This window comes from Nelumbo nucifera, chromosome 2 (assembly GCF_055504915.1).
Source record: "Nelumbo nucifera cultivar China Antique chromosome 2, China Antique-T2T, whole genome shotgun sequence".
In the NCBI taxonomy this organism is placed as follows: domain Eukaryota; kingdom Viridiplantae; phylum Streptophyta; class Magnoliopsida; order Proteales; family Nelumbonaceae; genus Nelumbo; species Nelumbo nucifera.
In genome coordinates, this window is record NC_142650.1 from 62637086 (window position 1) to 62664239 (window position 27154).

The following is a 27154-nucleotide window of genomic DNA, read 5'->3' on the forward strand; positions in this document are numbered from 1 at the left end:
AAGTCAAAACATGGGTGTGTTTTTGTCTTAAAATACACCTTATGAATAAATTGAATAATGTAAGGGCAAGTGGCATGCATTGTGCAATTAAAGATAAAAAAGGTAAAAACAAAAAGATGAAAAGAGATATAGATTTTGAATTTTTTTGACTTTATTTTTAAATGTCTAAACTTGTTGGCTAAATTAATAAAATATTTAAACAACAGATAGAGAGAGAGAGAGGAGTACCATGTTCATGAATCATCCATTATTTACATGGCTGAAGCAATGGAAACATGGCTAATCAGGACCACTGGATTGAAGGATCAAAACCCAAATTCGACAACAATTTATGCATGCCAAAATTTTTAAATTAAACCCAAATTTTATGAGATAGGATTTATTCATCTAGTTGTACATTGGGAACATTTTCCATATTCATGGAGGAATGTTTTCAATGTATGGTTGGATATCATGCTCTTAGCGTGATTGTGCACTTTTTTGCGTTTAGGAAATCCAAGCTCGAATTTTACAATTGATTAGACCAAAGATGGTAATAAATTACAAGCAAATTCAATCTGCCACATGTCAATAAATTTAGCCACTAGGATAAGACTAAAGATGACCCTGGTGTATGAAGTAGGATTTGATCACAAGTCTCCACTAAGACTGCTACAAGTAGCAAGAGACGTTACCAACCAGCCAGTTGGCACTTTACTATGCTTATTTTTCTCCTCTTGCATGTTAGAGCTGTTCACGGGTCGGTTCAATTTGATTTTATTTAATTTTGCCAATTAAACCAAAACTTTTGGGTTGATCCTAAGGCCAATCATCAAAGCCGATCAGTCATATGCAAAAACTGAGCTACATATGTTATTAAAATTGACTTCGGTTTAATTGATTTGATTTAAACAGAACCAAAATCAACTTTTGCAACTTTTAATGCAATCATATTATAACCTCCATTTATAGACATACACGTGGCTGGCAGTAATGTCAAGAGAACCTTCACAAACACAATTTGATAGAGTGTAAGATTTCAAACCGAATAGTCAGGTTTTGACATTTTTCTAACTGAGACCGACTGACTTCTTTCAAAAATTTGACCATCTCGGGTCGAATCAGTTCGGTTTAATTGGGTTGGTTGGTCGGTTTATACAATTGTGTACACAACCCTATTGCATGTAATGAAAATAAAATCGTGCCACACAACTAAGTCCATAATAAGTGGGAATGTGGAACACGAAACAACACACAGTCCCAAATCTTATAACTATATGTACATAGACAGAGATTATAATAGATATCCTTTTTTCCTTTTCAATGAAAATACATTTCCTTCACTATTTCTTAATGTCTTATAACTAGCAAATAACCTGTGTGGTAAGCATATGCTTGTAAATTGTGAAAAAGCTCTATGTATTTTACATACCTGCATCTATTTTATAAATTTTATATAGATAAGAATTATACATATTTTTTCTGTTTTTCTAATTTTTGTACATTTTTTCTATATTCACAATTTCACATAATGTTATTTTATATTTTCTATACATTTCCCATACTTGTATGCTGTTTTCTTAAATGACTGTATTTTTATTTACGATGTTACCATTTACCCCATTTGACTTAGATAGTTGAACCATTGACTAGAAATCCATTTTTTCTTCTTAATGTAAAGAATATATAATATTAGAGGCATGCCCAATTTTTTTTTTTTAATACTTTTGTCTATTTTATTAATTTTATATGACTTATATTTTAATTATGACATTTCACAAAGGGACCCATTTGACCCAAATGGTTTATTTCTTTCTAATGAATATATATAATTTTTTTGTATATTTTATCTATTATATATATTTTTATTTACAATATATACATATATATTCTATATATTTTCTCTCTCTCTCTCTCTATATATATAACAATATATATGTGTATTTACAATATCACAAATTGTTTCTTCTTAATATAATGAATATGTATTAGATAACTGCCCAATTTTGACACGTATTTTGTATTTTTATATTTTATCTATTTTGTATAAATTTTATGTATTTATGACATTGTTATTCTATTTTATATTATTTTTATTTCATTTATACTTTTATATATTTTTAATTTATTTATAATATCACTTGTCGATCTATTTGACCAAAATGATTGAACAACTAATTCTTAATTTTTTATTTTGATGCATAATATTAGATATATGCCCAACTTTTTGTTATATTTTGGTAATTTTTATAATTTCTTGTATATTATCCATGGTTTCATTAATCTGTTTTTACTTAGCCTCATGTCTAGACCACCATTACATTTATTTTTCTTTGTTGAATTTACTTCGTTCATCTATCTCCTTACATGTGTAGATACACTCGTACGATAGAAAGCATAGAAAGCGGGAAATTGGGAATCTGTAGATACCAACAACATACTTTCAGCACTGTGCCAACAAGTCATTTCAGCCGTATATCGAGATCATTTTCTTTGTCATTCATGGGATTGGGGAGAAGCTCCGATGTGCGACTGCGACTGCGACTGCGACTGCGACTGCGACTGCAATGGTTTCTTAGGACAGTGTTGGGAGGGGAGTTGGGAACAGATCTAAACTGTTCTAAATTAATAACAGGAATACACAAAAGAAACCGTAAATAGGGTACGAAAAAAGAAAAAAGAAAAAAGAAATCTATCGTATCATATCGTCCTTCGTTCGCGTCGTTCTTCTGTACCCTAATTCTGCGAATTCGTTGTTGCTCCAAACCCTAGTCTCGTTATCATCGTCTCCATCTCTCATGAAATTCTCTGCAATTAGGGTTTTTCTGCCAGAGCTAGCCCTGATTTCATGATCCTTTCCATTCCCAAACCCTAGAATTTTCCGGCCATGGAGGGCTCTGTGGAGGATCTCGGGGCCCCTGATTCATGGGAAATGGTGGATTTGGACGAAAGCATGAGCAGGTTAATGGTCTCCTGCAAGAAGAATTTGACGACGGCATCACCGCCGGAGTTCGCCGATGATTCTGCTGCAGCTCCTCGTCCTGCTTCTACTGCTTCTTCTGCTGTCTCGTCGTCTTCTGCTTCTGCTTCGTCTTCGTCCGTTGGTTCTGAGAAGATTCGAGGGGTTTCCGAGGATCCAATAAATCAGGTTGATCAGTTTCTTAGAGAAGCTCTGCAGAACCCTCGCGAGCGGCTATCGAGTAAGTCTCCTGCCTATTCTCGCGTGTCCAGGGTTAAGCTCCAGTTGTTGTTTATGAATCCATTTGACTTTGTCTGTCACTTGTTGTAGATAAGGTTTGGGATTTATATGATGTAGTACTCTGTTTATATATATGGTTCCTAGCTTCTTAGATTAATAGAATTGTATGTTCCTAAAATAACTATTTTCTGAGCTTGCATTTCAGGTGATGGGGTGGGTGATGTAGTAGGTGTATTTAGAAGTTAGGACCATTGTAATATTATGTGAATTCTCAAGTAAGGAATTATGAATATTTCCTAGAGACTTCATTGGGTGTTAGTTAATTGCTATTGCAAGGACTGTTAACTTTCGGACATCGACATAGGGCCATGCTATTATTTGGGGAAGGATTCTCAGGACTAACTATTTTGAATTTATTCTTATCGTGGGGAAGTGTGCCCGAAAAAAATATTGGGACTTGGAATGCGGCTTTTGCATAGAACTTGAACTATTAAAAACAGATAAGTTAATCAGTTATTTGGACTTGGGAGGAACAAGAACAGGGTTTTAAATTCTACAGAATTCTGGAGTTATGAGGTTTAATTTCAGTTTCAAGAGGAATCAAAACAAAATCCATAAAGAATTAAAAGAAATATATGCTTTGGTTTGAAAGTGTGAGAATATTGGAGGTTAGGAGGCTGAATTAGAATGAATGGCTATAATAAGGAGGAAGAAGAGACGGGAATCATGGGATAAGAAAGATACATAAAGAATATCCAAATGTTGTTTGACCTGTATGTGGATATCTAAATAAAATCATTTCTTGGACTGACCCCCCTCTTCCCCCTCTCTTGTTGTGTGCTTTGTGTATGTATGCTTTCTGCATGATCTCTTTGCTCTCTGTCTCTATCCATATAATCTCTTCCCTAGATATGTCAAGGTTCTAGTTCAATGCATCCTTATTAGTACAAGTTCTAATAAAAATGTTCATAAATTATCAATTTTTGAGACTGAATACTTTAGAAGGTTCTACTAAAGTTAATTACATTTGATTTCTTTTGTTAATTAAAATGTAAAATAATTTACATTGTGATGCAAACCTGATAATTGAGATTATATTCCTTTATACAATATGCTTCTAGAGATGGTTTTAAAATACTCTTTTTTAAATTAAGTACTCCTTTTCCTTTTCTGGTTCTACTTTGCATTATTGGCTTTTAACCTTTTGCCATGCTGGCCTCCATACCTTTCAGAAAAATGCCGCTCTTACTATTCAAAACTGAATAGTAAAGATTGTAAAGCAAATAACCAGGTTACTATTCAAAACTGAATGGTTTAGTGAAACTGTGATGGAATTCTCATTAGGAGGATACTTAAGGTTGTGCTTTTAAGGCCAGGCTGTTGGATTGGAGCTTCTCTTTGGGGGATAAACAGTAAAGGTTGGGCTCCAAACTTATTATTGTAGGGCCATGTAAAAGATTTGCTGCATTGAAATCTTTTATCCTTGTTCAGAGGGGCGAAATTCCTTATTGTAGATTCTCAATACAAATTCAACTGGGTTCCTAGGAGTGCCAATGCCTTGGGAGATTCTTTAGCTAGAGCTGGAGCTGCCAGAGATCAACTTGTTTTGGGTTGTCATGGGCTGGGAATTAATTTGTAATTTATTTTGGATTATCTTTTTTCTGTTTCTGTTTCGGTGTCTTGTTGCCTGATTGGGCAACTTGGTGGTGGCTCTTGTACTCTTTGATTTGTTTTTTTTTTTTTTTTAACTTATGAATTTCAATTATTTATAAAAAAACACATTATATCAATGATCAAGGTAGAAGGTCCAATAGATAACCTATTCAATGCTTTAAAACCTGGCCCAAAAGCTGAACTGTTTTCCTTCCAAGTTGATGGGTCAACCTGTGATGTGATTAATATAAAAAAACTAGTAACCTGTTGAATGGGTCAGATGGGTCAATGGTTCAACCGTTCAGGTTGATGACTTGTTGACCAAGTCAACAGATTTTTTTGTAACATAGCAGGTTAGAGGTTGACTAAAATTGGGATTGTGGCCTGGTCACCAGTCTGACTGGCTGCATCAATGACAGGTTGAAAATGCTGAACCTACTTTGCCCTCTTAAGCAGGATGCTAGACCCTATCATGTAGACCTGGCAATTGGGTTGGGTGGGTCAAGACACTTCGAGTTGATTTAGGGGTAGGTTGAATTTTCGGTTGGGTCAGCAAATGCTAGACCCTAACCCTAAAATGTTTGGGTTAGGGTTGACCCACAGGTCAATTTGGGTCAACCCTAAAATAACTGGAATTTCAAAAAATAAAGAAAAAGTACATGAAAAAAGTCAAAATTAAAGGAATTAACCTTAAAATTTGAAACATAAAATAAAAAAAAAACTTGAAAATTCAAAAACTCAAAGAGTAAACAATAAAAAGTAAAGACTACAAGATTAAAGAATGAAAGCTTCTAACAATACATAAATAGTCCAAATTAGACCTGACAATTGGGTCAGCGGGTTGACCCATGACCCAACCTGACCCAACCCAATCTTTTCTGGGTTGGTTGGGTTGGGGCAACTTTTTGCTAGGTATCATTGTTCTACAGCTTTGATGGTACAGGTCAAGGCTCTACAGCTGCATTACCAACCCAGTATAAAAACTAGTCATTGCAGTTATTATGATGGGAAAGAAAAAAGATGTACAAGGTTCTATACCTGCCATGTTAATCTGGTATAAAAACCAATTGTTGAAGTTTTTATGGTTGGATGGAAACAAAAAACTTACAAGTACCTAAATCCGAATGTAGAAGTTTCATATCTAGTTCTACAATGTCTATAATGACTATATATCCTCAGCTTATTGTTCAACCCTTTCTTGATCAGTTATTGATGAACCCTCTTGATAAAAAAAATCCAAATCAGTTGCCATTTTCTTATTATATATGGCTAGAATTTAGCTGCTGAGCTTCTCCCATCACATCCCCAGTATGAAGGATTAAATTGTAGTACTATGCTTGGCACCATTTATTGTCAATTTGATAGCTGAGTTGGTAATGATTGGCTTGTGATTGAGTAGGGATCATCTTGAGGAACTGAACAAAATAATACCTATCTTTGATTTAAATTGTATTTCAGTGTCCATGTCAGTGGATGAAAATCTATTTTTGCAAAAGAAAAAAGCAGTTGTTTGGTTTCATATATATATATATATATATACATTATCTATTTTTGGTTCCTCAAGCATATTTGATTATATTTTACATTGGGAGTAGGTTTTCCTCCAGAAAATTTGTCTTAAGCTTCTGAAGAGTGTTTGTGTTAAGATTAAATGAGTTGGGTATTGTAGGAACTCAAAAGCATTTTAACTAAAGGCAAGATCAGTTTCATATGTTATAATATGGCAACATGCTCAAATGGCTTTAAAGAGAATATAAACATAAAAGGAAAAATGAATTAACGGTTTAGAAATGAAATAACATTTAGAGAAAGTGGCCAGCATGAAAGTTAAATTATATGGTACTTAAATAGCAAGCAAGACCACATTTTTCTGCACAAAAGTCATGATTTGTTAGTCCACGGCAATTATAATAGCATGGATATCAAATATTGCTCATCTTGCCAAAACCTCTGAGAGATTAAATTCATGGGGAGATGTTCCCAATTTGTAGTTGGATGTCTGTGGTCTGAGTGTTGCAGGGTTTTTTTTCTTCCTTTCAGGAGACCCCGTTTCATTTTTGTTAGTTATCGTAAAAGTTGTACTTGAATATTCTGCATCTAGTATTCTGAGATTATATAGTTTAATTTTTCTTGGTATGAGCTATTGCTACCTGGCCCAGGGCCAATAAACTTTTTCTAAAATCAATTTTAAGGAGTTGTCACCGTGTTGTCTTGGTTGTTGTATTTGCTTCACTTTCTCATGACAAATAAAGAATTCATGATATTTCTCTCATTTGTCTAGTTCTGCGGATGGAACAAGATGTTGAGAAGTTCATCTGTGACCCAACACGACAGCAACTGGAATTTCAACAGCTGCCTACTTCCTATTTGCGCTTGGCGGCACATCGTGTTGCGCAGCATTATTGTCTACAATCAATGGTCATATTAGACAACAATTTACCTGATGGGTCTGGTTCCAGAATTGTTGTTCGCAAGACTTCTGAGTGCCGGCTCCCTCTAATTCGTCTAGCAGATATTCCTGTAAACCTTCCACAGGATGACAGTAATAGTGTTGTTAAGGTTGCAATTAAACAGAGACCGCAGAAAAGGTCTCAAACTCTCAACAATGTAAATCCACATACCTCTAAGGCAAATCATTCAAAAAGTGTGGAGGAAAGAAAAGAGGAATATAACAGGGCCCGTGCACGGATATTTAGCTCTAGTAATAGCGGTAGTAGTGTTGGTGCCATTGGAAAACCAGAAAGTGAACTCACAGTGCAAGATACTCTCCACCACTGCACTTTTAGGTCTTCAAGGGTGGAGGACAAATCTGTTGAAGGCTCTGAAGTGAATCTTGGAAGGAATTCTGTTGATTCTACTACAAGTAGCAATAGATCAGGTAGAAGTAGGACAGAGAAGGAGCCTGTTGGTAGGCACAAGACAAACAATAGGGTTGCTATTTTTCGTGATCGTGAGGTTGATCGTAAGGATCCTGACTATGACAGAAGCTACGAAAGGTATCTCCAAGCCCAATACTCTTCAAGTAACTTGTATTTTATTTTGTTCAATCTTTCATATGGGCCATTACTTGGTTTGTGGTAAAAATCTTGGGCTAACAAGTGTCAGAAAATGAGATTGAGTACAAGAGTGGACACTGAAAAAATGCCAAAGGTTAGGTCCATATCCAGTGCACACCTCCCAAGACCTGGGATATCTGCCATTTTTGGCATTGTTGTTTTGCCTCATCAGCAATGCAACATCATAAATGTTGTGGCAGTCTTTCTAGTATAAAGCTGTTAGTAAAGACAAAACTGATATTTTGTTTAAGGTGTCATGATTCTTTTATTTAAAAATGACAAATACTAGTAAACAAGTTTATGCAACTCTTGATTTTCTTCACCTACAGAAAATGTGGGCCCATTATAAGACATGTCGTTGTCTAGTGTGCCTTTTCATGTTTTCCACTATGTCTATAGGGCAAAGAACCCAAGAGTTGTATTCATCAAAAAAAAAGAACCCAAGAGTTGTATAATTTGTTGATTATTAGCATTGCTTTTAAAGTGCTGCAATTAGGATGTGACAACTAATTAAAAGTGTTCTGGTGCTCCACTTTTCAATGTGCAACATTAGAGGGAGTTTTGCTGTAATGCTCCTCCCTTCAAATTTTCAGAACATGGAAAAGGTGTTTCCTCTGACACCCTCAACATGAAATGGGCATTGCAGTGCTGTGAGTCCAAACAGACATTAGCATCTACACCTCTTTTCCTGTTTTCTCTAACATGCTGGTATGGCAAATTCATGCGACGGAATGGTCATGCCAAAGACCACCTAAATGTCATCAACAATGACTAGTATGCATTACCATTACAGGAGATGGGAAGGAAGCTGTCATTGTTTTCTTCCATCTAGGGGGTAACCTGCTTTGGAGGTTGTATCCACAAAGTTATTGGTCCTATCACTTGTTTAGTGGTTTGATCAAACATTATGTGGCTTATCCCCTGTTGTTTAGTGGACTGTTGACTGTATTTTCTGAACAGCAAGGTAGTCCCTCTGATCTTGTTTCTGAGACTTATTGGATGGTGGCTTCCTACCTAATTGGTGAGAGTGTTGCCAATGTCATTCTGACTTTTGTATTCGTTCCATGATGCTTAACCTGTTTTGAACCATCAAATACCATGCTTTTCTGAGGGAAAAAATATAATGCATTTCTGAAACACCAGAGGCAATGCTTAATAATCAAACGACATTATTTTCTGTTTTTAGATAGATTAAGAATATAGCTAACGTGCTTGTGCAGGTATTTGCAAAGATTTGATCCTGGGTTTGGATTCAATGGAGGACCATATGCCATGCAACCTATGTACTCTCCTGCTTTGAACTACAATACTGAATTCCCACAGCTTGGATCAGCACATAGGCCTCAAATTTCTGTGGACCACCAACCTCATCCAATTCCTCAACACCTACGTGGGCCATGGGCTGCTACATCTACCCCTGCTGGAATCAACTATGGTCCACCGGAGACCATAATGTCCCCATTCAATCCCAGTCCTGTTGGTGCACATACCACTTCTGCCATTTATCTGCATTCCTCTCAGTATCCGGTTCCACGCCCTGGAGTGCCGTTTGTCCATCCTCATGAGCATGCCCACCAACCTTTTGCACAGGTAAGGACACTAGTATATGGTTTTTCCCCCTCCTATTTTCCAAGCCTTACAAGAAAAATAAACAAAGGTTTCTAGGCTAGGATAGAGACACTATTTTATTTAATCTGTGTGTGAACAAGAGAGAGAAACTCTCTATGCTTCTCTTCTTTCTTTCTTTTTTCTTTTCTTGGATCTTTTAAATTTCAATAGTAAATTTTTATTACAAATTATAAAGTGCCTGCCTGTCTAGGCTATAGCATATAATAGAATGTATAATCACACATTTCAGTATGATGTAGCCATAATAACGATGTTATAATAAGGTGCCTTCCTGCCTAGGTTATGTCTTGGCAACTATGGTATCTCCTAAGAGGTGGTTTGTTTATTGGCCGTCTGGCATTTTTTTATGTTTATATTTTAGCTCTGTTTGGTTGCAACTAAGATGAAAAATTGTAAAGAGTTTCCTGAAATTGCTGTTTTATGGTGTTTCATTGCACATAAAATAGCTGTAGAAAATGAACATTTTCCAAAAAGTGGGTCCTAATTTTAAGGAAATATTGTTCTTTACCACATGACAATTTTTAAAACTGAGGTTGGTTTCCTTGATTCGCAATACGTGTATGTTTCTCAACCATTAAGTTGGTTTTCCATGTAAAGTAAAAGACAAGGAAATTAGGAATACTCTTTTGTTTTCTCATTGATTATTATTTTTCAAGAAATCATTATTTTCATTCATTTTAGATGCAAGCAAATGCAGCCTTTATTTTGTTTGAGAATTTTGAACTTTAATTTTGTCCTCTATGGCTTTTCAAAGGTTTGTTATGGTTGGTCCAATCTTAGTGCACAACAGTAGAATTGTAAAAGTGAAACAGTGCTATCAATTTGGTGAAGCTATGACTAGTCATTTTGTGTTATCTAGTCAATTTGATGACTAGCCAGTGTCTAGGCATTGGGAAGTTGATGAGAAAAAGATATATTCTAAGTTTAAGATATCAATGCAATCTCATAAATAGGTTAATATAAATCACAACCATGCAATAGATGAATGAATGGTATTGGGTGCTGTTAGGTTTTTGTTTTGTGACAAAAAAATAGGCTGGATAATTTAGGATAAGAAATTACTGCTTTTGCTTTGCAATAAAAAATGCAGGCTTGATTATGTGCCCTTTGTTTATAGCAACTATGTACCAGCACACCGCTGATTTGAATGAATTTAAAAGAAACAATCATGTTCCATCACAGATATTTAAAGCAGAATATAACAAAACACAAATATTCTATATTGTTCCCAATAACTAGAGATAGTGGCCTAGTGGGATAAAAACAGACAAATAAAGTTTTGTAATTAATCCACTAGTTGATGTAGGTGATGCTCAGTTGTCCTATGTGACTGCATCTATTGACTGGTTAGTTGGTGATCAGCCCGGTCCTCAATTGACTAATTTAGTTGACACTTTGACAACTTTGTACGAGTAAATGTGTGCACATAGGCTTTGCCCATCTGAACATTAAAGTATGGGATAAGACAAGGAAGATCCCCCCCCCCCCCCCCCAAGGCATCATTAGGCGTGTTACCTACAATATTGGCCAATAGAAATTTCTAACTTCTATTTATTATTATTATTATTTATTTTAAAAGCATACTACTTTCTCTTTAACAGTTTCATTGGTTCTATTTTTTGCAGCCTCATCAACAGCAACCTGAAGCGAGTTATGGATTAGCCCGGCCCCGTTGAGGGGCCTGGGCGATGCCTGTGCTCTGCCAGAGAAATACTAAGATTATGAAGCGAGAAAATTACTCTGACATGTTTTCTGTAAACTGGCAGCAGTGCAGGCATAAGAACCTGAGGTTGACTGGAGCATACACTCGAACCTTTCAAGCTTCTTTTGATTGTGCTTCATCACTCTCGGTTTCTTTTGATGCTTCTTACATCTTTGATGGAGAAGCCCACCTTTGGCAGTTTTCACTGCTCGACACTGTTCTTATGGAGCCCTGTTTTGTGATGATGATGAAGATTGGAAGAGAAAAAGGGAAAAAATGCCAAGAGCTGGGATGTAAATTATTGGCTAGGACTAAGGTATGCTATCAGAATTTATTTTCTTGGGATAATGTCAAATCCCCTTTGCTTTATACTTCTCATGGGTTGGTTTGATCGTGTTTACAGATGCTTAGTAAAACTTATTTTTTCCCTTTTTTTTCTATCATCTACAGAACGCTAGGCAGCTAATGGGAGCTTGCATTAATGGGTGATTTGAGCAAGGAAGATGGCTCTTTTACATTTTTGGCTAGTGGAAGTGGTGCATATCCGTGCCAGAGTGAGACAATTCTAGATATAGGTCCTTTTGCGAACATCATACTAGAAAGCAACAGAAAGAACCTCATGGTGTACCATATTCATTTATCCGTAAAGAATTTATTTTCAATTACTCGTTCGGTTTATTAACTACTACACCTATGGATGTGCTCCGCGGCCCTTTAGAAAAGTTTAGTGCCAAATGCATAGTAGTTTGTGCATGTACTATTATTATTATTATTTTTTTTTTCTGGGGCAATTTGACTTGAATACAAGTAGTGCTTTCTGGGCTTCCAGAGTTCCAGTCCGGATCGGCTGTGCTTGGAGTCCACGCACCACGCCTATTGGCAATTTGGCGTCACGTTGAAAGTATAATCGTCTTGGGTACAACTTGAACTTATCTGGCTGTAGAGGTTGAGAAATATAGCCAGTTTGGTCAGTGGGTCTTTTTAATAATATTAAAAAAAATTATAGAGTAGATCAGGGTTGGCAATTCACAAAGTTTCTGGATGTGAATGTATCAGGATTGATTTAGATTGTTTGGGAATTTGGGACAAATTCAAGTTGCAATATTACTCTATGGATCCAATTGTACAATTAAGTAGCACGCAGGTTGTCGTTTTACAAAATCTGTATTTGAATTTGGTTAAATTAAAACAATTTTATATAGGTAAATCTCTTAGATTACCCACAGATAGTTTGTTCTTACTTTTAGTTTTGGTGTTCCTAGTAGGTTCTGGATTCAGCTGGTTTGGGGGGAGACTCACAGAAGACAAATTCCACATGGCTATTTGTGTTGTTACTAGGAACAAATGATACTTGGTTAATCCACCTGTCCAGCTGCAATAGCCTCATCTGAACCACTTCACCATCCTCCAGGAACTTGAGATAGCATTTCTGGGTAGTAGGTGTTCCGTGATGTAAATGGGTTATACAGGCACGTTGAGAGAATCGAGTACACAGAAGTTGAGTGTGCCGTTTGAAGTTTTTGATTAATATATATTTTCTTGAATACAAAAAGGGGTTCTCAATCAAAAATTGGGAAAAACCAGAAGAAAATTCATCAAGAAACACAATAGAAAGGGGTAATTAGACTATTTCTCTTCTACTTCGTCTTTAACAATAGCATCAGGCATTGCCATCAACGTGAGCGGACCATTAAGGCTATGTTTGGTTTGAAGGAAAGGAAGGGAAGATTTGGAAAATGGGAGGATTTAAAATCATGAAAATGAAAAAACGGGATTCTTCCATTTTGGTCGGAAACCACTTCCCTCGAAAATGAAAGTAAAAAAGAGGGAAAAAAATCGAGAGCCTCACTTCAACTTCAATAGGGAACTTCTGCTCTGAAGAAATAATGGTGAATAGCGTATGAAGTCAATCTATTTCATCCGATCTGTGAAAGCTTATTCACCTTATTCCAAATGGAGAAAGATATTCATGCTAGAAAGGAAGCAGTCAAAATAATCAAGATACAACACATGTAAGACAATCCAGCGAACAAGAGAGTTGTGTTCTTCTTGTTGTTCCTGATGAGGGCTCAGGTTGGTCATTGGCAAGTGGTAGATATACCAAGAAAATTGGGTATATTTTAAAAAAGTTATATTGAATATTTGTCACATTATTCGCTGTGCTCATTGACAAGTGGAAGAGCTGTGTTCTTCCCATCTTAATATTTGTCACATTATTGTGTCTACAGGAAAAGCAAATATAATTAGGTTGTGGTGTCATTAAGTGCCATTGTTCTAGGCTTCTAACTTCATGACTACAATTTTGAACTTCTACCCTTTATACATGTAACAAATTGGTAAACTGAAAAATCTTAAACTTGTTGTATACACAACCATGTGATGGGTGTGAATCCATATGATTTTATTATGAGGCAATATGATCAAGAAGTAGGAAATAGAAGATTAGAGGAAGGTAATGAAGATGGTTTTGAACTTAAGGAAGAAGATGATGAGAGACAAATAAGAAGACCTTTACATCGTTTAAGTAGGAATGAGGTAGTGAGACAAGGAACTCGCTTAAGAGAAGAAATAATAACAAAAATGTAGGAAGATTACCAATTACAATACTCTCGAAGAAGGCATTGATTTGATTTTTGTGATTTTTTTGATTTGAAAATGATGTTATGTAAACAATGATTATTGTCACATTATCTTTGTTTGCATTTATTAGAAAATCATTGTTTTGTGTTGAATTTTTTTGATATAATTTCTATTATATTAGGTTTATTACATGTTTATTATGTGCTTATTATGTCTTAGATATGGAAGGACAGGAATCAAGAAGTCAGAAGCCTAACATGACCTGGACCCTAGAAATGGACAATTATCTTATTGAGGTACTTGTCCAACAAGTACATATTGGGAACAAAGTTGATAAGAGTTTCAAGAGCCCTGCCTATAAATCTGCAAGTAGGGCAATTGGTTCTAAATTTGGAGTTGAGTGTAGTATTGGTCATATTAAGAATTGCTTAAAGATTATAAAAAACAAAATTTGCCACATTAAAAGCTATTCTTAATCAAAGTGACTTTAGTTGGAATGATCAAACACATACAATAGATGCTGAACCTGAAGTCTGGAATTCTTATGTTGAGGTATGTGATTTTATATAATGCTTGGATTATGTTTCTTTTGTTATCATTGTCTAATGTGATGAATCGACTTCTTTTTTCATAGTCTCATCCGGAGGCGAGACAATATCGTAGGAAAAAAATTGATAACTACGATGATTTGACACTTGTTTGTGAAAATGATCAAGTTATCGGAGTGGAGCTTTTACTGCAAAGGAATTGAACAGACGTGAAGCAACTTCAGCTTCTATGACTCATGGTACTGATGGTCAAGTTTCCACACCCTCAAATGACATTGGTGATGAAATTGGAGATTCTTCAGTACGAGCAGGAGCAATAGATCCACCATCGTCATCAAAAGGAAAATGGAAAAGGAAATTGGAAATTGAAGAAAAACTTGGAGAGATTGCAGAAAACTTGGGAAAACTCACAAAGGCTGTTGAATGTGGATATGACTTGTTCGATAGAGATACTCTCTTCCGAGATGTTATGAGCTTGGAGGGAATATCTACATCATTTTTGTTGAAGGCATTTGATTTTTTATTGGAGGACTGGTTTCATGCCTTGACATTTTATGTGATTATGCTAGAACTGAGGAAGGATTGGTTGGTCATGAAGCTAGGAGACCCGTTTTGATGTTAGTATTCCATAATTGATATGGGCCTATGAGCTTACCAACCTTTTACTTTATAGTTTGACATGATAATTTTGGTAAATTTTTTTTAATGGTTTGAACTATGTTTTATGGGCATTTTGTTTGATTGACTAGGCATGACAATTTTGATATACTTCTACATAAATATTGATATGCATTTTCTTGTCCTTTTGGAATTAATATTAGTTGAAGAAATGGCTAATTATGAACATATCTTTCATTTATAATAGTTGTAAGACCCATGATAATTAATTTTCCATATGTTTTCCTTGCCTCACCAAACAAGGGAAAATTAATTTTCCTTACCTTTTCCATTGGTTAACCAAACAATGGATGGGGAAATTTTTTCTCTTCCCTTCCTTTCCTTTCCCTTCCCTTCCCTTCCTTTCCCTTCCCTTCATTTCCTTCAAACCAAACATAACCTAAGCTCGTGAATCGTGATAGTGAATCCCGGGAAGCTTTCCAGCAATATAGCGTTGCAGGCTAGTAGGAAAAAGCCCATCTTCTTCAACATATGCCTTAAGTGGACTGAATCTTCACTATTTAGAAATGAGTTTGAAAGCAGTTCGATTTGTGTGTTATCTTGAAACTGTTTTGTTTGAATATTTGTAGTACAAATATAAGTTAATTTCTTTTACAATAGATCTACAATAATTTGAATGCAACTTGATTTGTACATTATCTTGAATCTGTTCTACCCACGTGGCAAGCACAAGTGGTTGACAGACCAAGTAGCGTTGGTAGAAGCTCTTCTCCTGTTGTGAATGTTTATGAAATCAAAAAGTTCTTTAGTTACAGGTTTTCTGAATTTAATGTTTATAGTTGGAAAAATATGTTTGTTTTTTAATAGAACTTTATTTTCTAAATTTTGTATCTAATCTTACTGTTGTTGAAAGTTTCGTTCTGTTGCATTTTATTTTAAAACCTTGAAGCTGGTAGAAGCTCTTCATTTGCGAAATGTTTATGAAATCAAAGTGTTCTTTAGTTACAGGTTTTCTGAATTTGATGTTTTGTTTAAGGATAGAATTTTATTTTCTAAATTTTGTAACAGATGTTATCGTTGTTGGAAATTTTGTTTTGTTGGATTTTATTTTAAAAATTTGAAGAATAATAGAGGGAAAATTTGATATTTTATTATTTCTGTCAATGTATAAAGATGATATCAATTGTTAGAAAAGTTAGGAATACTTTAGGGTTGTGTTTGGTTTGAAAGAAAAGGTAGGGAAAAGAAGGAAAATGTAGGTTGCCTTTTCTTTCAAACCAAATGCAGCCTAAGGGATTTTTCAAACAGTAGGGCTATGTTTGGTTGTGGTGTAAATCTAAATTTACACCGAGGAGTTTTACATTGATTGACTTTTGAGTGTAAAACAGAAACCAGTATTTACATTCACGTGTTTGGCTGATCAATGTAAAATATATGTTGGACTTTTGCAAATGTTTGGAGGATACCCATCGATGTAAGTCTCTACCTTTGTTTAAATAACGGTTATTGGGTTTGTAGGATCTATACAAAAGATACAATGGGAAAATACTCTGCATTATAAACTCTCATGTCCTCATACAACCTGCAATAATTAAATTTGCAAATACCAGATCAAAACCCCACCTAGGAATTTCACTGCATAGGCAACACAGTTTGCTATCAGAGAGAACACAGTGGATTGATAAGATCGGAACCCAGATTTAGTAACGCTAGTGTGGATACAACTACTTTCGAAATTCAAAGATAATTTTGTAGGATTCAAGAATAGAGAGAAGTGTTTGTTGATAGAATTGGGTGACCCTGTAGAGAACTGTTTTGTAGTCCAGAAGGGCCTTTTATTGGGAACCCTTTTCAATGGAGGCTCAGATGATAGAACTGTAGTGAGATGGTTGATGCTTGTGCTGTGAGGCATTTCATCGAACAGTTACGAATTGATTGAATGTTCCAAAACCATCCAAGTGACAATGATGGAACTATTACATTTTTTAAGAGCATATTTGTAGTTTAAGTTGAGGGAATATACAATACCTTGCATCAAATCGCTTTATAGTGTGTTCAACAGTTAGAGACAGAAAAGAAACAATGGCGGAAACTTTGATCCTTTGATAGAGTGCTGAGAAATTGTAATTAACGTTTTGGGTTGGAGACATACACCAAAACTCAACCATCAGAAAGCAAATGGGTTGTCGAATGACAAAAACTTTGATAATGTCTCCCATTAACGACATTTCCTCCATCTCCCATTTTGGGTCCTATGTAGTAATAATCAAGCGGCTACAGGTTTTAGAGGCAGATATAAATATGCTATTGTTGGCTTTATGATTTGAATTTGAAGGCACTCCACCGTAGACCAAAACCTCGACATATGGCACGCAGACTCTTGTTAATGGCCAACTTCAATAGGAGAAGCATTGAGGAACTTGTGCTTGGGTAATTCCTAGAGACTCAATCGAGACAAAAAAGCAGGGATGAAATGACAAAGCAGCGATGGAGAAGCAACAACATTGGCAAAGCAGCTTCAATGCACGACGGAGAAGCAGCGACGCTGGTGAAGGAGGGATGAAACAGAGCAGGTAGGAGATGGAGAAGAGAAATGTTATTAAGAGTGGGAGTGCTTTTACTTGGACGGGAGAAGCGAAGAGGTTTTACATTGATTTTTTCGATGTATTTTTCACATCGATTATTGGTGTAAAAACCTCTCAAAATGGAATTTGACATCGATCTTCGTTCGTTGTTCTTTTACATTTCATCCAAACATCTGCATAATCGAACCGAAATGTAATATTACACTGGTTTGGCATTTACACCACAAAAGCTGCACTTGCACGATTTGAAAATGGATTAAAAGAACCATCAGTATAAATTTTGATATGCTCGGAATCTATGGGAACCAATTCTCGCTACAGGTTTCTTGGTCCCTTGGAGTCCCCTATCTCAAGAAGGAAAGATGGCATTTTTTGGAATAAATCCTCTGGTGAAGATGCCCCACCTTGATGCCTTCTAAGGTTCCTTTCGTCCCATATTAGTTTCAGCAAGATACTAATTTTGGATAAGAACATGACTTGATCTGGATTTGTTAATTCCCGTTTGGTGGACAAGAGCCAATTATTGAGAATCTGATGTAAAGAAGCTTCTCCATGGTGATCTGGATTGATGCCGAGTTGAGCATGACACCATATAGCCCGTGCATAAGAACAATGAAAGAATATATGATTGAAGGTTTGTCTTGCATGTGTGCGATGAAACCAAATTTGTCCAATGTAGGAATTCCTTGCCATAAAGCCTTCCAGATGGGACCTTGAGCATCCAAATTAGGCTACAGTGGAAAAAACTAAAAGATGTTGATGGTTTGGCATTAATAAATACCTGATAAGCAGATTTAACATTGAATACACCACTATTTGTGTGCTTCCAAAGCAAGCAATCAGATGATAAGTCTAGTTAAGGTGTAATGGATGATATATGCCTGATGGTTTCATTTGAAAAATGTCTTTGTAGCTCACCAACATTCCAAGTGCCATCACTATTTAAAAGATAAGACACAGGCATTGTGTGATTTCTAGTTGTTTGGGGAACATGTCCTAGAAAAGTAGGGACCCAAGGGTCATTTGCTGCATCTATCTTTGACCCATCATGAAGTACCCAACAAACATGTGATTTGATCACTTGAGCAATTTGGACCGCTTTCTTCCACCAAGTTGAATTGCTTTTTGTCGCTTTTGCTACAAAAATGCTACAATTTGGATGAAATTTCTCTTTAGTATAGTTGGCCCAAAGTGAATTTGCTTCATAGCATAATCTCCAAACCTGCTTTGCAAACATTGCCCTGTTCATCTCCTCTGCTAAACGGAGGCCTAATCCACCTTTTTGCTTTGGTATACATAACTTGGACCATGAGATAGTGTGAGATGAGTGTTGTTGTCGAGATCCCTTCCACAAAAAATCCCTACAAAACTTATCGTATTGTGATGTAAACCTCTTGGGAAATAACTTCGTGAACATTGCATAGATGGGAATGGATTGACCCACTGCCTTAATTAGTGTAGTTCTTCTTGCTTGGGATAACAACCTTGACTTCCATCCTTCCACTTGTGATTGTAACCTATGTAATAAATACTGTTGTTGTGTGATTCTAGCTTTCTCACCTCCCACTCTTGCTCCCAAATATTTTAAAATATGACTACTTTGTCTGATACCCATGATAGAAGAGAGTAATCTTCTGTGCCTTCTATGAATTTTGGGACTGAAAAATATTTCTGATTTTGTGTAATTTATTTGTTGTCCCAAAATACTTTCAAAGGAACTAAGAATTTGTTTTAATTGTCTAAGTTCACTGGATCTACGGAGTTTGAAACCCGTAATGAGTCCTTTGCTTTCTCCTTTGTCTAAGACCTTGCTTCAGTTGAAAGTGTCCTCATAAGGTTCCTCGTAAATTGACCGCAAATGATGGAGTAGATATACATTCTTGTACGAGATTGCACCAATGAAGTGGAAAATTCATTTTCTTCATAACTTCAACCAAGAAAAGCTGATCCATTCTGTCAAAAGCTTTGAACATGTCTAATTTAATTACAGCCCATCCCTTCTTTGTTCTTTGTCTCTTGACATGATGAAGAATTTCTTGGGTGAGCAAGTCATGATCTGATATTTGTCTATCTCTGAGGAACCCAACTTGATTTGGCGCAATTTGCTCCTGAAGTAATGGCTTCATTCGATTTGCCATCCATTTGATGATGATTTTATAGATAATATTGCAGAGACTTATTGGCCTATAGTTAGACGGCCTCTCTGGATTCCTACACTTGGGAATAAAAGTGATGCAGGTGTTATTAATTTCCTTCAGAAGTTGTCTTGTTTGAAAGAAATCAGATACTAATTGGACAATGTCTGCTCTGAGAGAACTCCAATAATGTTGGAAAATCACAATCCAAGCTTAAAGTCCTATCCAAACCCTACCCTATAGGGTCTGTCAGTATTTAGTATTAGACCTACAATCTTCTCAGTTATTAATCATACTTATTGGGCCTGATCCCTACAACCAGGACTCAAAATTTAAAACCCAGTAAAGAAGTTGAACCACTTATCCGTTTGATGTAAACTACAACAACAATTCAGTCATTTATATCAATAGGTTATTAATTGAGTGAGTCAACAGTTTGTTATAATATGACAGGTTAGAGGACGATCCAAATTGGGATTGTGGCAGGTCACTAACACTGAGGTCCATCCAAATTGGGATTCTGGCTTTTAAAGAGGAATTGGGGTCTACTACTCACACTGGGCGCCTAACAACGATCTGACAGGCACATTCTGCTATGCATTGGGAACATTTCCCGTATGGTGGGATGTGCCTGTGAGGTCGGTGTGAGGCACCATGTGTGAGGAGCAGATTCAGTCTCTTTAAAAAGGGGTCTTACACGGGAGATCGAATCTCTTGCCCATATAACGCACCTCACATTAAACAAGCAGACACATCCCACCATGTATATGGAATATCTCACATACTTGTGTTATTATTCATGGGAGATGTTCCCACTACATGGGGATGTACCACTAGGTGAACCTCTCGATGATTATTAATGAATGCTCGAGGTTGAACGTGTTACTAGCCTCACCTATCATCATGTCTTTCAGGAAGTGAATTAGGTAGCAAATTGGTGGGTTCATGCATGATGTTTTTTCCTATATCTTCTCTCGGACCTCTCCCATCTCTACATCGAGGGGTGGATTTGAGTTAAGCTGAGCCGAATATTTGGCTATTCAAACTCAATTCGCTAAAATTGTGTTAGGTTCAAGCTCAAACTTGAGCTTAATTTGAGTTAAAAACTTGAGCTCAAGCTCAGCTCGGTTCAAAGCTTGCAAGTTCAAGCTCGAATAGGCTCGAGCTCGACTACAAGCCAAGTTTTTTTTTTAAATAAAAATAATATATAAAAATATTTTTAATTTTACATACAAAAAATTAAGAATTATAAAAGTTATTTATCATATATATATATGTATGTATGTATGGATGGATGTATGCATGTATATAATAAAAAAATTATTTATTTATTATACTAGGCTCGATTAGGCTCATGAGCTTCACTAGGCTCGAGCTCGGCTCGATTAGTAAACGAGCCTATATATCAGGCTCAAGCTCGGTTTAAACTAAGGTTACAACTTGGGTCAGGTTGGCCCTAACCCAACCTGAAAAAGTCGGGTTGGGTTGATGCTTGGGTTAGGGTTAGGTTTGAAATTTATGAACCCCGACTTTACTTTGGGTTAGGTTAGGGTTGACCACTCGGGCAAACCGATCCAACCCAAACCCAACTCTATAGTACATATCATATATAAATATATGTTATATATGTGATATATCATACATTGATTTGTTTAATGCATGATAGTTGTGTAGCCCCCACCACATACTATCATTTATTTCTTTTAAGATAATCACATCACTTAATCCTAATTGGAAATACTAAAACCTTAATAATATACTTTATCTTTTTTGAATATTTTGTTCTTTATCTCCACTTTGTTGTTTGCCACCCATAGCTTGATGCCCATAAAAGATCTATTATAAGTCATAACTCTTAATAAACTATAGGCATTTCAAATACTTTCTTTTCTAAATTTTGTACTTAAAGAACCAATAAAAACATCAACAAACAAATACTAATAAAACATAGGATTAATATATGTAGTGAAAGTTGAGTTAAGATATGAGACTAAGAAGTTTGTATGAGATATTAAGGGATGGGAAGAAGGTTGGGTTGGGCCCAATTCGAGCCCAGTGCAACCTGAAATTGACCTTGGGTTAGGTTAGGGTTGAAGGAATTTAGTTAGGGTTAGGGTTGGATAGGTTGGGTTAAAGGTCAGGTTAAGTTAGGGTTGGGGGTTTAGAACTTAGGGTTGGCCTCAACCCGACCTAACCCGGACCGACTTGTAGCCCTAGTTTAAACTGAGTTGAGTCGAGCTCAAATAGCTCATAAGAAGCTTGGCTTGTGGCCACCTCTATGACTACACCTCCACCCAAAATAGTAATTAAGGCTTAATTTGAAAAGAACACAAATAAATATATATGATGCAGGGTGATTTGGCCCAACCTAGTAATAGGGGATACGTGGACGCGACCTAACTAGTAGGACAACAACTTAGCCTAACATGCCAAGTCCGCAACGGATCTACCTTGGTGCAAGGTCACATCAGGACCACCTCGGTCCCAAGGCACTTCAACATTCATATCAGGTCTAAATAGGAGATGCTCACCAACCGCCGCGTGGTAATTCTAAGGCTCTCACCACCGTACCCGCATCTTACGGGATCGTGCCTTGTAACGGCTATATTAGCTCACCCACTTCCCGATTCAGGCGGAAATGGGAAACCTTACCGGTTGGCGGCATTATCCCCACCTAACACGGAAACGGATCCCACCACAGCAGGGATCCAGGAACTACTCCACCAAACCCGCGAGGACTCCAATATATAAAGACCTCACCCCCTAGGGGCGAAGATATGCGTAATCTCTGCTCTCTATCTCTCTCACAATCTATTATCGTCTTCAAGCTCGCTACTAAGTGCTAACTTAACCATCGGAGTGTCCTCGCCGGGTAAGCCACCTCGAGTTCTCTATTTCATCTCTTGCAGGTTCCTCAGTTCCCGTCGTTGCTGGTAGCCAGATCATCTCCTACAGGGAGCAACCAGATTGCATTACATCAATATACAATATAAATAGTTAAATACATACAAAATACAAATTTGCACTCTTTGTATTTGTACTTCTTCCAAATTGAGCCTAATAGGGTTATGCAGAACCGAGCCTTCTGAAGTAGACTTTAATAATTTGGGTATGTGGAGTTGGGATCTCCTACCAGCAAAATAAGTTCCAACACCTTACCAACTTGATCTAACACTACACTCTCACTATGAAACTAGGGCTCATCATAAAAGTGGAGCCCCTCATGCATGAAATGTGTGGTGTCAGATGATGTTGGTACATGTTGAAGCCCTCCACAAAATTGCCCCCACAATGTCTCACAACACATCTCTGCCTTGTATTGGGAACATCTCCCAATGAAGACATCATTATTTTTGATATTATCATTAGGAGATGTTACCAATACACGGCGGGGATGTCGTGTAGGACGTTGTGGGGGATTGATTTGATCTCTTGAAATGTATTTTATTGGTAGGTGACTTGGTCTCGGGTCTATGGGATTGATTGGTTGAGTTGGACGTCTGCGCAATGTGCACTTTTTAAGGTCGTACAGTTGATCATCTCATTCGTTTAATTGTTTCTAGTTTCTACTTTCTACCGGACTTGTAATCAGGATTCGGAAGTTGCTTAGGGATGACAATTTTCCCCATTCCCGACGGAGACCTGATTTCCCCGACCCGATGGAGTCGGGTGTGGGGATTCTTTTGGCGGGGCGGAGACAGGGACGAGGATGGAAATTAATAGGAATCCTCAATCGGAGTCAGGATCGAGGATGGGGATTGAAGTCCCTGCCCCGCCCTGACCCTGATTATGCATATATATATTATTTATATTATATATATCAAAATATATTTAAAAAATATTTATAATTTAAAATTTTTATTTGTTTTTCAAATAAATACTGTTACCTAAAAAATTTTGGAATTCGGGTCTCCGCGCGAAATCCATCCCCGTCGGGATCGGGATGGAGGACAAATTGTATCCCCGGCGGGATGGGGAACTGAGACGGGTTTAATTTTGATAATCGGGGTCGGGGACGGCGAATATGATCCCCGCCCCGAACCCGCCCCGTTGGCATTCCAAATGCTGCTGGTCACCTCCTTGGGTGTCTGAGGCCGAGAAAGAGTTCTAGAGGAGTAGAAAGATGCAGGTCATACGTACTGACCTTCTGCTGCTGCTGCTGCTGCTGCTGCTTTCGTTTCTCTTTCCATTCTATCGCATCGCATCAATGGCGTTTCTCCTGAAATCTTGCTGATCAGAAGAAATCGAGGTTTTCCAGGGTACATTGCAGGATCTAGAGGTTTCTCTCAATCCGCTGCTTGTTCTTCTCCTGGTACTTTCTTGGACAAGCAGGAGGTCACCACCCGTGTTGTGGATCTTCTCAAATCCATCCCCTTCGTTGATCCTGCCAAGGTGCTCTTCATTCACTCCCTTCCTCGCTCCTTTTTTCTTTTATTTGTTTGTTAATTGGGAACTTCATAAGCTTTATTGGTATATTTTCTTGCAATTTTGATGCAAGACTAAAACTTGATCTGATTGGATGAATCGGAACACTGGGATAGCAACTTGCTTCGTTTACACTGCATTTCGAAAATTTTGAAGTAAAAGGAAGGGAATTTTTATTATGCCAGTATAGAGCCTAATGGTTGTCCCTGTACTGTTATGGACTATAGTTGGGTTCCTTTGTTGTGCCGTGGTTTGCTTTTTGTGTTTGATTTTGTTATTTGGGAGTTCCTTCTTGGTTGCCCCTCTGTTATATTTTGGGAACCTCTGGTGCTGACTGATTGTGTCGGAGTTTTGAATTGGGAGCTTTTGGTGTTTCTTGTATGCTGTTTTGTTTTGCTTTTTATTCATCTGGGGAATTCTTTTAGGCCATCTCTTTTGGTTCCATGGTTGATAAAGGAAGCGTATTTTGGGTCCATTTTCCATTAGGATTTCCCTCATTCCCTTTTTCCTTTTGCTAGATGACATTTCACTATTTCAGGTTTCTTCCTTTCCTGGGTTTCGCCATTTTCTTGATTGTATGCATCTGTTTGTATAAGTGGGTCGGGGGAGATGTCTCTGCTTTTATGTGGTTATATTTAAGTATTAACTTCTAGAGTAAAACTTTGTTAAAATTATGCACTGACTACAAGACATAAAGCCCTAGTTTAATAACTTCTAATCCTATTAGTATGATTGTATTTCTTTCTCCATTTCAAATACTTCAGCCATTATTTCTGATCCTTTTACAAGGGAAACTTTGTTTTACATCCCTTCTTATTTGTTTTGATATAAATGGCAAGAAAACAAAATTTTCATTGTAAACGGGACAAAAATATAGTGTAAATATTTGAACCTTATGTAATATACTGACATTATATCCAAAAGGTTGTGCAGTAGGCAGGCTCTGAATATCAAACAAAGAAGGCTATCTAAAATGGTACCATTAGAGCCAACACCAGCTTTGCCAGGAAGCAATAGATTGAGAAAGAAACCTACTAGCTGTGAATATTTGCTCATCAAGTCTAACTTTGCTCCTCCATAGCCACTTATTAAGTTACGCCTCTTATTGAGTGTTGAGTTGGGATGTTGTATTCGGTACAAAGCAGTTGTAAGGCTCTGAGCAATGCTACAAAGATTAGAGGAACTTAATGTTGGATGAGTGAACTAAATCCACTACAAGAAAAACGTAGTTGCTGTCCTATTATTAAAGTTCAACCAAAGTTAATATCTGGGCTGTTGTGGGCTCATTGGCAGACCAGTTGCTCATCATCATCCAAGCCTTACCCCAACTATATGGGGTTGGCAACATGACTCCTGTTTTGCTATTGCAACACAGTTGCTGCTTTTCTGTAATTCTGTTTATTTGCTTCCTAAAGAAAAGGACAAGAAAGACAAAATTAATAATGATGGTTATGCAAGAGCTTTGATGCATGTAAGGCAATCTTTTTATGACCTTTATGGTTGAGTAGAGTTCCTAAGTTAAGGATGCAGCTAGGGTTTATAATAGAATAGCTATAATTAAGTTCAGTGGGTTATGGAGCTGCTAAATTGGCCTATGTAATGGTGCGTGAAATAAAAGTAGGGTCTAGGGACTGCTTTTAATGGAGGCTTCATTTAGAGATTAAGAAGACATGGAACTTTTTTTTTCTTACAATTTTATCAGACCTTGACAAGGTTTGACAGTTGGACCACTCAGACTACAATTTTCTAAATCCTAGTTTTCTGAAAGTTTCAGGACCTGAACAAGGTTTTACATAGAAACTTTTTTTTTTCTTATACTCTTATCAGACCTGGACAAGGTTGGGCAGTTGGACCACTCAGACTTCAGTTTTCTAAATCCTAGTTTTCTGAAATTTTCAGGACCCAGTAAAATGCCATTGCACAAGCAGTTCTAACCAACTTGTCTGTGTCATTGGTTTATGTATATATTATTTTGGTTATTAGTGAAATATGCAAGGAGTGTCAAACCTGGGTCATAGTTATGGAGGCAAGGGCAAAGACCATCATAACAAGAAAATATGTTCTTTATTATATGCAAACATAATTAAGGGGCCATTGCTTGGGGCAATTGTAAAATCTTGGGCGAACAAGCATGAATGTAGTTTAGAATCTGAGAATGACCACTTGGTGCATAAAAGGGGGAAGATTGTAACCCATAAATTGGATGCCAATGACTTAATGACATGTTTAGATTGTAACCCATAATAATCTGTCAAATGTATAAATTTCCTTATTTTCTTTTCAGAGGAAAAAGTTTTCTCCTTTATGATTTTAACGTACAGTTATAACTATTCTTTGCAAATGAATAAAAAGAAAGAAAAAAGAAAACTGAGACAATTTGTAGGCCCTTCACACTTTTTTTACTCTCTCAGGATTCTCAAGTGCTGTATCTGTTTCCTTAACTTGAATCATTTTCTCTTGTCTGTATTACATATGAAGTAGTAACTCTTGGTTAAATTGGTCGGACAGGTGAACCCAACAGCAAATTTCAAGGATGACTTGCAGTTGGATATGTTAGATAATGTGGAGGTAATGGTGGCAGTGGAAGAAGAATTTGCTGTGGACATCCCTGACAGTGAAGCCAACAAATTCTCTTCAGCAGCTCATCTCATCGAATACATTGCAACCCACCCACAAGCCAAATGAGGGTCCTGATCTTTCGACGGTGAAGTCTTAAACAGTATGTAATAGGTGGGTTGTTCCAATGGAAAGCCTTTTGCCTTTTTTAGAAACTTTCCTTTGAGCAATTTTGCTTTGTTTTTTTTTTTTTTTAAATTTTATTGAGGCTCATAGCTCCGATTTTAATAAAGTCTAGAAATGATGATATGTTTTGATCCTTTGTATGAGCATGCCATTTCATTAAACCAATGATGTTCTTTTTCCAGGATATTTTTTGTTATTATTAGCAATTGTGATTTACAAAACATTCTGTAAATAACCTATAGTAAGAACTAAGAACTGTGACTTTTTCCATTGAATTTTGAAACCATACCTGAATGTTAGGCA

The 27154-nt window shown here is 36.7% G+C and overlaps 1 protein-coding gene and 1 pseudogene across 2 annotated transcripts; both read left to right on the forward strand.

Moving 5' to 3' along the window:
- The first annotated feature begins 2496 nt into the window (after window positions 1-2496).
- Window positions 2497-11883, forward strand: LOC104607704 (uncharacterized). The gene is made up of 5 exons (XM_010273398.3): window positions 2497-3179; window positions 7113-7827; window positions 9108-9477; window positions 11142-11534; window positions 11669-11883. The coding sequence occupies exons 1-4, from the start codon at window positions 2867-2869 to the stop codon at window positions 11190-11192; spliced, it is 1449 nt and encodes a 482-aa protein (XP_010271700.1). The 5' UTR covers window positions 2497-2866; the 3' UTR covers window positions 11193-11534; window positions 11669-11883.
- An 11788-nt stretch (window positions 11884-23671) lies between these two features.
- On the forward strand, window positions 23672-27037 carry LOC109115445 (acyl carrier protein 2, mitochondrial-like; annotated as a pseudogene). The gene is made up of 2 exons (XR_002023239.2): window positions 23672-24076; window positions 26618-27037. The product of XR_002023239.2 is annotated as an acyl carrier protein 2, mitochondrial-like (transcript).
- Window positions 27038-27154: the final 117 nt, after the last annotated feature.

Coding starts and splice junctions, on each gene's coding strand:
- LOC104607704 (XM_010273398.3), top strand. CDS start 2,867: ATGGAGGGCTCTGTGGAGGATCTCGGGGCCCCTGATTCATGGGAAATG. Junction 3,180..7,112: donor CCCTCGCGAGCGGCTATCGA/GTAAGTCTCCTG, acceptor TCATTTGTCTAG/TTCTGCGGATGGAACAAGAT. Junction 9,478..11,141: donor CCCACCAACCTTTTGCACAG/GTAAGGACACTA, acceptor TATTTTTTGCAG/CCTCATCAACAGCAACCTGA.